Source organism: Schistocerca cancellata, chromosome 8 (assembly GCF_023864275.1).
Source record: "Schistocerca cancellata isolate TAMUIC-IGC-003103 chromosome 8, iqSchCanc2.1, whole genome shotgun sequence".
Lineage (NCBI taxonomy): Eukaryota > Metazoa > Arthropoda > Insecta > Orthoptera > Acrididae > Schistocerca > Schistocerca cancellata.
The window spans coordinates 465,575,890-465,592,620 of NC_064633.1; the positions used below are offsets into that span (position 1 = coordinate 465,575,890).

Sequence of the window (16,731 nt, forward strand, 5' to 3'; positions counted from 1 at the left end):
GAAGTTAACTACTGAAATGGGGTGTTGTGGTTCCAGAGTGTGTTGATTGGAATTTTGAGGTTTTGGAGGGAGTGGAGCTGGAAGTGGGAGATTGAGTAGATGGGAGAGACTGGGTTTGTGTGCAATGAGAGGAGGTTGAGGTTTGCTGGAAAGGTTGTGAAGGGTGAGTGAGTTGCCTTTCCGGAGGTGGGAAACCAGGAGATTGGATAGTTTTTTAAGGTGGAGGGTGGCATGCTTTTCTAATTTGCGGTTGGCCTGTAGGAGGATGCTCTGAACAACCGGTGTGGATGTGGGAGAGGAAAGATTGAGGACTTTTATTAGGGACAGGAGTTGATGGGTGTGTTGATTGGCTGAGTGGATGTGTAGGTGAAGGATTACAGCCTTGCCTCTCAATCCTTCTTAAAAAACCTCAATCCTACTCCCAACATCACCACTGCTGAAGCCCAAGCTATGCGTGGTCTGAAGGCTGACCAATCCATCGTCATTCTTCCGGCGGACAGGGGTTCCACGACTGTGGTACTTGATCGTCGAGAGTATGTGGCTGAGGGACTGCGTCAGCTTTCAGACAACACCACTTACAAAGTTTGCCATGGTAATCCCATTCCTGATGTCCAGGCGGAGCTTCAAGGAATCCTCAGAACCTTAGGCCCCCTACAAAACCTTTCACCTGACTCCATCAACCTCCTGACCCCACCAACACCCCGCACCCCTACCTTCTACCTTCTTCCCAAAATTCACAAACCCAATCATCCCGGCCGTCCCATTGTAGCTGGTTACCAAGCCCCCACAGAACGCATCTCTGCCTACGTAGATCAACACCTTCAACCCATTACATGCAGTCTCCCATCCTTCATCAAAGACACCAACCACTTTCTCGAACGCCTGGAATCCCTACCCAGTCTGTTACCCCCGGAAACCATCCTTGTAACCATTGATGCCACTTCCTTATACACAAATATTCCGCATGTCCAGGGCCTCGCTGCGATGGAGCACTTCCTTTCACGCCGATCACCTGCCGCCCTACCTAAAACCTCTTTCCTCATTACCTTAGCCAGCTTCATCCTGACCCACAACTTCTTCACTTTTGAAGGCCAGACATACCAACAATTAAAGGGAACAGCCATGGGTACCAGGATGGCCCCCTCGTACGCCAACCTATTCATGGGTCGCTTAGAGGAAGCCTTCTTGGTTACCCAGGCCTGCCAACCCAAAGTTTGGTACAGATTTATTGATGACATTTTCATGATCTGGTCTCACAGTGAAGAAGAACTCCAGAATTTCCTCTCCAACCTCAACTCCTTTGGTTCCATCGGATTCACCTGGTCCTACTCTAAATCCCATGCCACTTTCCTTGACGTTGACCTCCACCTGTCCAATGGCCAGCTTCACACGTCCGTCCACATCAAACCCACCAACAAGCAACAGTACCTCCATTATGACAGCTGCCACCCATTCCACATCAAACGGTCCCTTCCCTACAGCCTAGGTCTTCGTGGCAAACGAATCTGCTCCAGTCCGGAATCCTTGAACCATTACACCAACAACCTGAAAACAGCTTTTGCATCCCGTAACTACCCTCCCGACCTTGTACAGAAGCAAATAACCAGAGCCACTTCCTCATCTCCTCAAACCCGGAACCCTCCACAGAAGAACCCCAAAAGTGCCCCACTTGTGACAGGATACTTTCCGGGACTGGATCAGTTTCTGAATGTGGCTCTCCAGCAGGGATACGACTTCCTCAAATCCTGCCCTGAAATGAGATCCATCCTTCATGAAATCCTCCCCACTCCACCAAGAGTGTCTTTCCGCCGTCCACCCAACCTTCGTAACCTCTTAGTTCATCCCTATGAAATCCCCAAACCACCTTCCCTACCCTCTGGCTCCTACCCCTGTAACCGTCCCCGGTGTAAAACCTGTCCCATGCACCCTCCCACCACCACCTATTCCAGTCCTGTAACCCGGAAGGTGTACACGATCAAAGGCAGAGCCACGTGTGAAAGCACCCACGTGATTTACCAACTGACCTGCCTACACTGTGAAGCGTTCTATGTGGGAATGACCAGCAACAAACTGTCCATTCGCATGAATGGACACAGGCAGACAGTGTTTGTTGGTAATGAGGATCACCCTGTGGCTAAACATGCCTTGGTGCACGGCCAGCACATCTTGGCACAGTGTTACACCGTCCGGGTTATCTGGATACTTCCCACTAACACCAACCTGTCAGAACTCCGGAGATGGGAACTTGCCCTTCAGCATATCCTCTCTTCTCGCTATCCGCCAGGCCTCAATCTCCGCTAATTCCTAATTTCAATCTGCCGCCGCTCATACCTCACCTGTCTTTCAACATCATCTTTGCCTCTATACTTCCGTCCCGACCGACATCTCTGCTCAAACTCTTTGCCTTTACAAATGTCTGCTTGTGTCTTGTATGTATGGATGGATATGTGTGTGTGTGCGAGTGTATACCTGTCCTTTTTTCCCCCTAAGGTAAGTCTTTCCGCTCCCGGGATTGGAATGACTCCTTACCCTCTCCCTTAAAACCCATATCCTTTTGTCTTTCCTTCTCCTTCCCTCTTTCCTGACGAGGCAACCGTTGGTTGCGAAAGCTAGATTTTGTGTGTATGTTTGTGTTTGTTTGTGTGTCTATCGACCTGCCAGCGCTTTTGTTTGGTAAGTCTCATCATCTTTCTTTTTAAATATATATATATATATATATATATATATACACACACACACACACACAGACAGAGAGAGAGAGAGAGAGAGAGAGAGAGAGATAGAGGAAGTTGTGCAAACAGTGCATAATTATTTTTATGGGAATGAAAAAAATAAAAAGAATAAACCCAGGGAAGAAAGACTATGTAACTGTGAATGGGCGAAGATGGTGATAGAACAATAATATCTAAAATACTTACTTTGTACAATTTTAAAGCAGCCTATAAAAGTTTCAAAGCTAAATTACCAACAATGAAGATTGGGTTTTCTAAATTTGCAGAACTGTGCCCAAAACACTGCATTTTAGCTGGTTATAGTGGAACACACACAGTATGTGTTTGCACTACACATGGTATCTTAACCAATGGGGAATTGGCCTCTTATAAATACTGGTAAAAATGCTGTGCAACCCAGTATCATTCTACTGCATTATGGGAAACTGTAGTTCTTGCCCATGAAGTGACTCAATAAAAAGAACAAAAAAGTGCATTTGATGATAATGTGGTTGAAAATATCACTTTTCAACAGTGGTTCTCAGTAGACAGACGCAACTTAGAAATCATGCAGAACACCTCATCAAAGTTCACTGAAATATTTTCTGAAAAACTACATACAGTAGTATTCCATGATATTCTAGCAAAGCAGCAAAGCTCTTTTCTACATGGAATCAAGGAAAACTTGAACAAGGGCAAATGTGTTGTTATATCTGTTTTCTCCAAGAATTACACTTTTGTGATATAAGATGAGGCCCAGGGTTATCATTGGTCAAGTGATTGTGCAACATTGCACCCCTTTGTAGAGTATTACAAAGGAGACAACAAAACAGAGCAATTGAGTTATGTCATAATTTTTAACTGTCTAGAGCATAATACTATAGCAGTCTACAGTTTTCAAAAAAAGCTAATTCAGTTTTTAAAAACAAAATTTCAGATATGCAGAAGATATACTACTGTTTGGATGGCAGGGCAGCCCAGTACAAGAATTAAAAGAATTTTGCGAACTTATGCTTCCACAAAGAAGATTTTGACATAGAAACAGAATGGCATTTTTTTTTACCTCTGATCATGGAAAAGGACCTTGCGATGGTGTTGGTGGGACTGTTAAGAGATAAGCAACGAAAGCAAGTCTGCAGAGGTTATCTGACAAACAAATTTTACTCTGCAACAACTTGTTGATTGGGCAGTTAAAAACATTACACCTGTACATTTTCAATTTTCAACCCAAGAAGAGCACACTGAAACAGACTTGTTGGAAAAGCTCTTTAGTCAATCTGTTTCCATAAAAAAAAGCTCTTTAGTCAATCTGTTTCCATAAAAGGGCCACAGAAGTTGCATGCTTTTGTAATGATTGCATCACATAAATAAAAAATCTCCAGAAAGACTGTCTTTGAACGACATTCATCATTCATGGCCATGTTACTGCTGTCTACGACAAGAAATGGTGGTTAGCTTGTATATTAACAAAAGACAAAGATCTTGATAAATTTACTTTCCTTCACCCAGCTGGCCCATCAATGTCTTAGGCATATCCTACAAAACCAGATATTCTGTGGTTATCTACAAATAATATTCTTTGTAAGGTAAACCCAGTAAGACAAACAGGAAGACTGTATCAGATTCCTGAGGATGAAACTGTAAAAACATAAGAAACATTTAAGAAGTAGTTCAATTTTAAAACACAGACTGTTTAAATCAGGTTTTGCTAGTGATTTGGAACGTGTGTATTAAAATTAAATTTGAATGTGTACAAAGGTACATTAAAAATGAAATTATTTATATTTCTGCTTAAATCTATAAATTTTACAAAAATTTAATTTTCTAGTGAAATGTGAATTTTTGAAATTTTATATACGTGTGAACCCATGACAGTCCAACTTTCATACTTAGGGAATTAGTTAACAATAATTAGTTAAAAATAATGTGAAGTATTATACACAATTTTTTGAAAATTTTTGAAGATGCAATTTTAGAGAAACAAAATTCATCTTGAACTCATATTGTGTTGTATATTATAGGCAAGTTCATGGAAAATGCTGTAAAATGACACCTCTCTCATCATTTTAGCTTAATTAGGGGAGTCGCTACACCGATTTGAAATTATGACAGTGTAATGTTTTTTGGTGATTTCTGACAATTATTTTCTAAAGTATTTTCTAAATGGATCAACACATTTTAATAAAATTCGGTATTTTTCTTAATCTACATGTCTGCTACCTTTCTACCAAGTTTCATTGAAGTCTGAGATAGCGAATAAAATCACTGTGTTGATTTACATTGTTCTGCAAGGCAATTAATGCTTGACTGTCAAAAACGTGGAAATAAAATAAAATCTGAAACTAATAACGAATTTTAGCCTTCTGTAATTACGTGAATGTATTTTAATTCACTTGATAGCTCCCAGTCCCAGAAATCTGTTTTGTTTTCATTTGACGTAAGAGCTATAAACAAGGACACATCACAATCACTAAATGTAAACACGGGTCGTGTGGAGACTACCCACCTCTCCAATACAACTCAGACTGCTCCGTGCATCAGCCCTGGACCAACGATATTTCCAAACCAGGGCAATAATAGATAGTGGCACCTCCCTCCCCCTCGAGTGTTTGAGGTATATATATATATAATCTTACTACAGCTTTACGTGGTGTGTTTTCCTTTCTGGGAAAGGATCTATTACCTCATCAAAGTTCGTCAAATGTTTTGCTACATGAAAAAAAAAAAAAAAAAATGACACTGTCTAATACTGAAAAATGTTATATGCGATTGCAGGCTTTCTCAGCATATTTCAGCTACAAAATCTTCACGGGTTATCAGCCAAGTGGCGTTGTCTTCTAGTCGCAACGTTTCAACGGATTGCGTATCCATCATCTTCAGGCGTATCCATCATCTTTGCCTGAAGATGATGGATACGCAGTCCACTGAAATGTTGTGACTAGAAGACGATGCCACTTGGCTGATAACTCGTAGTAGCCGAGACTGTTGTGGTTGATCGACCTGATTACGTGTATTTTGTAATTGTCTGCTAGATAAAACGAAATAGGCCTGCCTAATATTGCAGCAATTGTAACATACACCAAATAAACTAGGCTGTTTTGGCACAAATAGTCATTTTTATAACAAGACAGAATATAATTCATGAAGTACCAATATCAAATGCCTATAAGGCCTACTACAAGGAAAAAGTTTCACATTTCATTCATATGCTCCAGCTTCTGAAGCGTGAGATCGTAAAGCAGTAGTATGAAATTTTTATATAAATTTGGAATCGTCATATTCTTCCATAATTTGTGTGAGGATTCTTCTCCTTCCTCATTCTAACAAACAATCTTGTCACCACTAATTCTGTAACAATTCCTGCCAGTGTCAAAACTTATTCTCCAGTAACTTCACTAACCCGGACACAATCACTGGTTTAGTTATCTTGCGTTTATTCTCCGGTTAGGCATTATTATGTGTTCGTACAACACATTTTCCACGCTACTCCCGGAATAGAAATTAAGCAGCTGGTAGCTGGGGCCTGTACAACTGGCTCTTACTACTGTAGCAGCCTGGTCAAAAATTTTCTGTCAAAATTTCATTTTCTTGGATACACTGAGAATATAATGTGTAATCTTTCTTATCTGTTATTCCTGTTAGTCATTTATTTCCACTCTTGTAGTCTGAATCTATGGATTTTGCTAGTAATTGTAACAACGCTGATCATTCCCAAACCCAGTCAACCACATAAACAGCGATAGGCATTCACCCTTTTGGCTTTATTCCAGTCTGCTTGTATAGCCCCGTCCCCTTTTGTCTGCAGGAAAGTTTATTCCTAGGTGCGATGGGGATTCCCCTGGCAGAGACATCACGTACACTGTGCACGCATAAAAAGATCAACTTATGATTCATTCAGAAATCAATTTAGAATTTGTTCAAAAACCAACAGGGATGCATTTCAAAATCATATGAGTAATCGATAGACCAACATGCGCAGGATGCTCGGCGCTTTGTGAACCAAGGTCTTTTTCCTCAAGAGTATGAATCCCCCTCCGAAATTGCCACCCCAGTTTGATCCCCGGTCCTTAGATCCGAGCCTGTTGCGCATGCGTGAATCTGGCGACTTAGGTGAGCCAGTAAAATTTTTCCGGGTAGCATTTGGCTGCTTGCTGCTATTGCTTATACAGCTAACTGCCACACTTCTGTAGCCAGAAGCAGGACAAGGTATTACTCATACATGACCCAGCTGCCACAACTGGGCATGCACATGAGCTCACTCACAACTGCTCGAACAAATCTAATGTAAGCAGGTGCGATGTCATGCTCATCAGAGACACTTTGTTGTTATGAAGCATTGCATAGTCTTCCTAAAGCCTTTGACATATTTTACTGTTGGCAGACACTTGTATGAGCAGTGTTTTGTTGTTGTATATGGTGCATTTCCTTTGCAACTTGATTCTCGTTTTTTCTTTTTTTCTCTTGTTCATGTTTTATTGCTGCAGTATTATTTTGCAGTAGTGAGATGCAGTAATATCCTTTGTTTGAGTACTGGTTCTTACCAGTCAAAGTCACAAAAATTGAAAACAAGAACAATGAAAAATTAATGGAATTCTAAAAAATTCCGGTTTTCTCCCGGATGAAAAAATTCCCAGGTTTTTCCCGGATCTACCAGGTCGTATACACCGTCTGCAGAGCCTGTGACTGCTGGAAATGTATGCATGTAACATCAGTTAATAGAAACCTCTATTTATCCACTAGGGCCACTAAAGATAAGACAACATAATTAAGTCTTGTTGATAGAACTCAATTTTCTGGCTGGGTCTTGTCTTACCTATCCAATACTCCAGAGAAAGAAAATGCTGAAGCTTTACTCAATATATAGAATTTTTTTATTTGTCTCTCACATTATATATCCATACCATTATTAGCCTCCAATGACACTGACACACAAGAAGAAAGATATGTGATTCTGAACATCACACAAGAGTCGTTAAGTGTTTATTACTTCATAAGGAAGAAATATTTGGTCCCAAATGCAATGTAACATTTCATTAATGTTTAGAGACTACTGAAGAAGACAAACACAGGCAACACCTCTCTACTGACTTCAATAATTCAACCTAAAGCTAGTTACCTCAAATAAAATTACCATCTTAAATTATGATTAGTAGATGACATGACTTAATAAGGTAATAGTAAGGTATTTAAAATCAAAGAGACATCCAAACAAATGCCAACAAATCATACAGATAAAATTGCAAATTTTGTTTGCCTATTCTCATTTTTTGAAAATAAAAATATTTAATACGCAGATTTCAACAAGCAATTATGAATTTCAATAAATGAATATGAAGTAAAAGAGAATAAATTTATGAGAACTTATGAAAGTGCTGTGGATTATCGTTATCATTTTGTTTGAGAATATCATGAGAGAATTTGGTATTATAAAACAGATCAAGTATTCAATACTGAAACTACATTTACTGCATCCTGCCTACCTGTCAGTGCCTATGGTAAAATGTACATTGCCAGCTAAACTCCTAGAATCAGCCTGGAAATCATCATCCTGTTCTTGTTTTCCTGCCTCACTGCCAGATGAGTCTCCTGTTTCCTTCCACTGCATATTGTCTGCGATACCTGAAAAAAAAAAATTGCTGCAATCACAGTCTTTATTTTACAATCTAAAACAGTATAGTGATCAAGCCATGAAGCTCACATTTTATAGAAATTGTTTTAAAAGTGGTGCCAGACAGCTAATATCAACTGTGAAGTCATTACAGAGGTTATAGTACTATAGTAACCAGGATACTTTGATACTGTTTAGTGCATTTCAGCCCACTCCAGTTCGTTGTTATAAAAATTTAAGCTAATTCATTTGAGAAAACAAATTATATAGAAATAGAACATACTAGGACATACAAACTCAGGGACAATGCATAAAGAAACACTGTGACATACAACCTACTGAAAACACGACTCAGAAAAGATGAAAAAAACTATTGAAAATGAGCATGCAGTAAAACAAAGACAATACTATTCCAGTTATCAAGCTGTTAATACACATATTAGAACATGGGATGCCTTTGCAAAACACCAATATATTTGAAGTAGTACTAATAATGTTTCTGGGATGTAAAAATTCTAAACTAATTTTGAACTGTCAATAAAAACTGTATAGCACTCTGAGCAATGACATGTAATCAGAAAAGAAAAAACACTGCTGACAAAACAATGATCCCATTCTTTAAAATCTAATACTGTAGTGTGTGTTTTAATAATACATTAAAACCTGACATAATCTTAATTTGCAACAACAATATGAAAATACACAGCCCATAAAGTGGAATAAAATAAATATTTGCAAAAATTTTAGCATCCAGAGAATAGTGCAAATGAAATCGAAACTCAGAAGATATGTAGTATGGAACACTGGCAACAGCTGATTAAGACTGAAGGGAGATGGCACAATATAGACCTAGAAGCGACCTACCAAACACAACCAGAAAAGTCAGTTTTCCATCCACTACAATCAAGGATATGTCACCAAATTATATGGAAACATAAAAGTAGGTGTCGGTATCCCTTGTCGCCATCAAACAACACAGTAACAGTCAGCTAGTGAGACTGGAGCAGAAACACCAGTCTCCAGGAAATGGATCTGTCATACAACATTTCAGCTTGTGCATGGTATGATGCTAAAATAATATATATATCTGTGTGTGTGTGTGTGGACCATAAAACTTTGTTCAGAATGCTGGCTTGACTCTGAAACAAAAGAAAGATTAGCATTTTCATACATGACAAGGTCATTAAAAATAGCCAACCTTCGGAAGGATAGGACAGGCAAGCAAACTGGTCACACCATTTTAAAAGGAACTGAACCAGCAATTGCATTTAATGATTTTGGGAACCACAGAAAACCTAAATCTGGTTGGTCAAAGACAGATCTTAAATCTCACTACTCTCGAATACAAGTCCAGTGTCTTGAGCACTGTGCCACCTCACTCGGTGAAGCTGCAGCACTTCGAACAGATGAGGAACAAGTTTCAATGACGGTTTGACACTGCCAACTACGGGATGGAGTGGTGACATGTATACTATTCATTTATTTGTCAAGTTCAGTAGATCTCATCAAGAAGGAGCACGCTCAGGGATGTAGAATTAATCAAAGTATACATTAACAAAAGACAAGGGAACTGCTAAAATGTAATTTGTATACTGTTTTAATAATGAACTATCACTATACTGCTTAATGCTATTCTTGCATAAGATAGCAAAATGCAATTGAGTAAATTCGAAAGAAATATGCTATTTGGAAAGGGTGGGGGTGGGGCGAGAGAGAAAGAAAAACTGATGGCTCGTCAATTATACAAGGGCAGATCAAACATAAATGGGATTTTATTTTTTATTTATATTCATTTATTGAAAAACTCAAGACAGTTATAATTTATTTTTCCACATAGTCTCCTGCTTTGGAAATACATTTGTCCCAGCGTATGGGCAACTTTTTGACAATCTCATCATGAAAAGAACTGGGTCATGTCACCAGCCAGTTGCGCACGTCATCTTCCACTCTCTCCGTCATCTTCAAATCGTCATCCTTCTAGAGCTTCTTTAAGCAGTCCGAATGGAAATTGCAGGATGATAACTCCTGGCTGTAAGGAGGATGATCAAGTGTAGTCCAGTGCATTTCCTGTAGCTTGGAGAAAGTTAGAGCTGCAGTATGGGGTTGTGCATTGTCGTGGAGGAGGATGACCTGCCGAATCGATTGGTCTCGTCTTTTGCAGCGATATGCAACTCTAGCCTTGTTCAACAGTTCGCAGTAATAAGCAGCATTGATTGTGCATTGCTCATGCAAAAAATCAGTCAACAAAATGCCTTGCTGATCGAAAAAAACGGTTGAAAGAACCTTGCCTGCTCACAGTCAGTCTTGGCTTTCACTGGTGCTGCCTCCCCTTTCCTCCGCCACTCCTTACTGGCTTGTTTGGATTCTGGAGTGTAGCAGTAAACCCATGTTTCATCTCAAGAGATGATCTGACTCAAAAATGCATCACCTTCTTCCGCAAACCTTGCTGTAAGCCTCTGACAGACCTCCGAAGGTCTAAACTTCAGATTTTCAGTCAAAAGTTTAGGAGCCCATCTGGAACACATTTAAGGAACTATAGGGCATTTGTGACGATTGCTTGACAGCTCCCATAACTGATTCCGACTTTTTGTGGAATTTCTGGTACTCTCACCCATCGATCGTCATCAATAATGTCTCTAACTGCGCAAATATTTTTGTCTGTAATGCTGGTCCATGGATGGCGATAATGTTACTGATTTTCCACACGTTCTTGCCCTTCCTTGAACTTTTTATGCCAGGCAAACACACACGTCCTTGATAATGTTTTATCACAGAACTGTGCAGTCAATCTTTGGCAAATTTCTGTTGCTGTAACTCCTTCATGTGCAAGAAATTTGATAATTATGCATTGTGCAGTGGGAGAGTGCACCTATCGCTCAGACATGGTGAGTGTTACTGATGAAACAGCGGGAAATATCTAACAGCACACACTCCTCACTTCTAACGGTCCCGTCTAAGCATAGCAGAAGTGCAGGGCCAGTCCTACCAACTGTTGATGTTCAGGAACAAAAATCCCCTTTATTTTGATCCCCCCTCGTACATACAGCTAATGCTTACTGCTATTGGAAGCTCATTATTTACTTGATTACAGTGGTATCTTTTGACAGAAAATATTTACTTACATCTGTACAAACCAAGCCTATTTACAGTACACTTCCACTTGGCTTGTAGCTTTACTACACACACTGCTACTTGCCCCGTAGCACAGAATTTTTCAATCCCTGAATCTAAATATCCTGATAATTAGTAGAAAGTATGGCTAATGAGGTACATTTGTGATTTTCTTTTGGATTGGTTGGACTCCCAATTTCTTGCTGTATGTTACATGGAAGTTTGTTGAATATTAAGCCATCGAAGTACGTCTCCACTCTAATAATCCCTACAGAAATGAGGTCAAGTCTATATGAAAATTATTGTCTTGCGACAATCTGACTGACAGTTCTGCTGAAGGTGATTTTTATTATCAGCAACAAAAACTAAATAAAGCATAAATGTTTTGGGCAGTGAGTGCAAAAACTCCAAGATTATTAAAAAGGTTCATTACTGACTACTGCTCAGAATACACTTTATTAACTTTAGGTGCATTGCCCAAGAAGATAACCCTATACAAAAACAGGTATTGGAAATATGCGAGATAAGCCAACATACTTGCCTTTCTCTCAACGCAATGAGAAATGTTTTTTGGGGCGAAGAACACTGAACAGAACTTCTTTGTCAGTTTATGTATGTATCAACTCCAATTTAACTTGTTATCCAATTGAACCCCCTACGGGATTTTGACAGTATGTTTCATTCAGTGTATGGTGATTAACATCTACTCCTGGTACCAATACCTAACTGAAACTTAATAATATCAGTCTGTGTGAGATTAAGACTTAAACTGTTAGCTATGAACCACTTGCAGGCCTGACCATCTAGCAACTAAGTTGTGTCTCCTAAGCTTGAGGCCCAGTACTGAACCTTGTGGCAACCCACATGTTATTTTCCTCCATTCCGAGGTTAATTTCATGCTTGTGATACAGACTGACAATGAGGACCTTTGCTTGCTGTCATGAAAGTAAGACTCAATCTGTACAAGACGGATGCCATAACAATTCACTTTTCCCAGACAGTGAACCATTACGGTGGGGACATTGTCATGGTGCCTTATCGCCCCCCCCCCTCCCCCCCCCCCAGAACAATTTCAGTAAAATAACTTTTTTATTTATCTTTACAAATTTATTGGAAAATAAAGTAGCATGAAGAGCAAGAGTATTATTAAACCAAAGATAGCTAAAAATACATTAAATAAGGGGAGGTAAACAATAGCCTACAGTAAGACTGCAGTCGCCACAGGTGTGTGCATTTAGCTGTCTGTGGGGCTGCGGGCGTGAATTTCTATATTATTGCTAGAAAAGAGCTAATGCTTGAAAGGTAGTGTGAAAGCTGTTTTCTCTTATATGTTGCTGTGCTCCATGCATCAATCTGCTATAGATGAGTGGTTGGATTTCACTTATTTTATGTACTGCTCCATCCAGGAATTTCCATTATTGTTACAATAGGGAGAAAGCTATGTGAACACTGGAAAAAAATACAAAGAAGCAAGGAAAGTTAGGGACTAAAATACCACTGATGAGAAGGTCATTAGAGAAACCATCCCTGCATTTGCCTCGAGTGACTTAAGGAAATCATGGCAGGCCTGAATCTGGTTGACCAGAGGGGGATGTGAACTACAGTGTCTCAAATGAAAAACTGAAATATTACTGCTTCATGGCAATTCCTCGATAGAAACCACATATTTTGATGAGAAAAATAAATGTGATTAAAAGCAGTAATTATAAAATATATCCCCCTATCTTAAGCAAAAAGAGACATTATTAAACACAATAAACAACATAATTTAAAAAATAGACCTTTCGTAGCTTTTACTGATTCCCATAGGGCTTTTGTACAGTAAATTGGAAACTGATATCACATTCCAAGAGAGGGTGAACTGATCAAAACTGTAGAAGACTGGTCTGAAGCTATATAAGAAGATTGCACATTAGTGAATATTAAAAAAGTAAATAAACAAACAAAGAAATAAAAATAAAAGAATTGAGAAAGGACAGCTCCTTTTGCCAAAATTTTTCGAGATTTGTACCGAGTAGGACATCAATAGCTTAACATAAATGGAAAAAAAGTTAATTGCATGCTATTTCCTTGTGATGCTGCTTTACTGGTAGATACATGAAAAGTATGAACAGAAAGTTGTAAATATTGACACTGGCAATCAAACAATAATAACTTAAGATAAACACCAATCAAACAAAACTGTTATTATTAGGTAAGAGTGGTAAACAAATCAGTGAAAGTGTGGCAACTAAACACTACAACTGAATAGGCAAAACAGTTTTGTTGTTTTCAGTACAAGAGGCATGCTGGTAAGGCATGATCTTTAGCAATCCCACATAAAAAGGACTCTGGATTATGACACAAAGTTTTAACTTAACACACGAAAATATCCTGAATCTGAAGCATCCTTCTTTGAAGGAATTCTCCTTGTTTGTAACTGGGTATACTACTGCTGGTTATCCATAATAGCTTAGGTGTCATGCGGTAAAGATAAGCCCTCCTGCATTAAATGAACCTACAACAGATAGGTCTAGTATTCTCTAGTTTAGAATTCTATTGGCATTAAGATTATGAATAATACCAAGGTCTAGTATTCTCTAGTTTAGAATTCTATTGGCATTAAGATTATGAATAATACCATAAACAAAGACAACAAAATTCAATGGATTACTGCTTATGAATCAGCTGAAATGGATAGAAACAGCTCATAGATCATTGACATTTGTATGGCCAGCAGATATGCTGTAGTATTTAACCAACAACACTACTGTTATTTATAATTAACTGTCGACCTTGTCTCCCTGCATCAGCTTTCACATAATCAACAATGGTAGCAGAAAACTATTGGGAACATGTGTAATACGGCTGTGTGTCCAAAGACATAGTGTAGGTGCATTAAAATACAGACTGATAATGTTAAAGTAAAATGAAGTATTGATTGTTAAAATAAATTTCTTGGTAGGATTAGAGGTCACAGAAACGAAGTTATAATCAGGTGTAGGTCTGCTGGTAATGACTTGAGGATAACTGGAAGTGTTTGTTAAAAATGTCCTGAGAGTCCACCAATTCGGATTTTCCTCGCAAGTCTTGTAATGTTCTGTCCATGGCTTCAACTGACTTTTTACGTGCCATTGTGCATTTATCCCAGAACTTGCTTTAGAAGTTCACCCCATCCAGATTCTATTGAGATTTTACATGCCGGGAATTGTTCTTTGGCTATATTCAACAGTAGTTGTAGGGTGGAATGGGCAGTCCATCCGCCTTCTATAAGTGTGGCTGCAATGCCAGATGATGACAGTGCAAGTAGCATGTACTTCTGTCAGAAACAGATTTATTAGAAACTTTTTCCAGTGTTGCCTGGTGCATCCAAGTGAATAATTAGACCAATGTTGTTGTTGCTCTGGTCCATGATAAAGTTATAAATTTCCTTTTGGTTGTCGTTGTTGTTGTGAGCAATGTATTGAAATACTTCACTCAAGTTGTAGCTTTTTTAATTTTGAAGTTTGGCACACGGTACCATATTTTCATGATGCTTGCATCCCAAGTTGTACTAAGGTCGGGTTGTTTACTGGTAAACATTTATCTTCTAGGTGAATGATTGTTTCATTGAAGATGTCAGACTTGGTATAGTACGTCACCACTCATACTCTCTTTGAAAGAGTCACAAAGATGTTTTGGAATTGATGGGTTCCATGTTGTTACAAATATGGCAAATAAGTCTATCATTTGTTTAACTGAGGTTGTCAGTGAGGCTTCTTGTAGTGTTAATTCCACAGTGGTTGTCGTTTTCCAGTACAGTGCTTCTCTGTATATCTAGAATAGGTAGCCTTCAATGAGCTTGAGATCTGTCAACATTCTCCAGATGTACTGCTACATGTTACACAGTTTGTGTTTGTGTATGGAAAACTGAAAATGTGTCATGCTGCTTTATTACCGTTGGTGTTTCTTTTTTAGTACATGAGGATCTCATCGTTTCTGTTTTGCTGTTTGCTGTCTTTGGCTCTTTGAAATACTGCCAAGTCACTGCCTTTGTTCACATACCTACAGAAATATTTGATGGATTTCAATGAATTGCAGTATTCTACATTTATGTATGCTTTAAACATTTTTGGAAAGTAGTGTGTTATATGGTACTACCCACTGATTATCTATTTCCAGTTTGTTGGTGCATGTATTCATATTTTTGCTGTGAAGCCATCATTTTTGGGTGATCATCATCTGTGTTTGGGATATCCATCAACTCCAGTTTGTGTGTCATCCAAGTATTTTTCATTATTATGTCGTACACGCCGAATCTTCTTGTTGATTGGAAAATTCAGCTTGGACGATTTTGTTGATATCTGTGGGGTGCATTCTGACATGTAGCCATATGAGATTGTGAGAGTGAGGCAGTCCCCGTTTTTGTCATTTGACTGTGTACATCCAGCATCTAATGGTTTCAAAGATGTGATATTTTGTTATGACGTCAATAAATCTCATTTGTTTTTGTCGGAAAACTCGGGCTATTATGTCATGTCAATGCATGGGGGCTAGGCTGTATCTTAGGTGGTCTTTGATTTCTGGCCATGAATGATGATCTGAATGTGAATGTTATGAAGAGGTCAGGTCATCCATATTTTTTTTATGTACATTGGGCACCTTGAGTGTATTTGCGCATGTGTCTCAGACTTCCTACGTATGATGAGGGTAAAACTACCATTGTTCTGAGGTTGTCAATGTTTCCATCATTTATGACTGCACCTCTAAGGTGGATGTGTTCTTCCATGTGTAGTTTCTTCTGGTTCAGTCTTATGTAAACCATCCATTCTGCTTCTGTTTTTGCTTACATATCTACCACGAATTGTTGGAATAACTGTCAAGTGTTGAGAATGTGACTGTATGTTTCATTGTCTGTGATCATTAAGAGGTAACTACTGAACTTCTTGGAAGTGACTTTCTTGTTTGTTTCAATGCCTGTTTTCGGGTTAGATTGTTTCGCATCAAAATGATACTCGTTCTTTTCATTCAGAAATATTAATGGATATTGGAGGGCATCATATGAATGGTATGTCTCTGGAATGTGTTGTTGTCTCCTCCTCTTCATCTTGTACAATTATGTCACGGCCTGCATTTTCATGGTCCATAATTACGATTGCGACTTCATCTATCTGAGATGCATTAAATTAACATTCATGTTCTCCAGATGGTGTTTTGTTGGCTCGAATAACAACTTTATAGTCATCAGACAACATACGGTCTAGTGCTGTTTTGAATATGTGAATCGGTTGATTGTATCTGTGTAAGATCCTCTGTACACCTTCAACTATTACTCATCTCAAT

The 16,731-nt window shown here is 38.8% G+C and overlaps 1 protein-coding gene across 1 annotated transcript in view; it reads right to left on the minus strand.

Annotated features, from left to right (window-relative positions):
• LOC126095351 (stromal interaction molecule homolog) overlaps positions 1-16,731 on the minus strand; it is a 128,567-nt gene that overhangs the window by 16,626 nt on the left and 95,210 nt on the right. Inside the window, exon 12 of the mRNA XM_049910157.1 lies at positions 8,192-8,330. Coding sequence (XP_049766114.1) covers positions 8,192-8,330 — 139 coding nt within the window. The remainder of the gene's footprint in view (positions 1-8,191; positions 8,331-16,731) is intronic.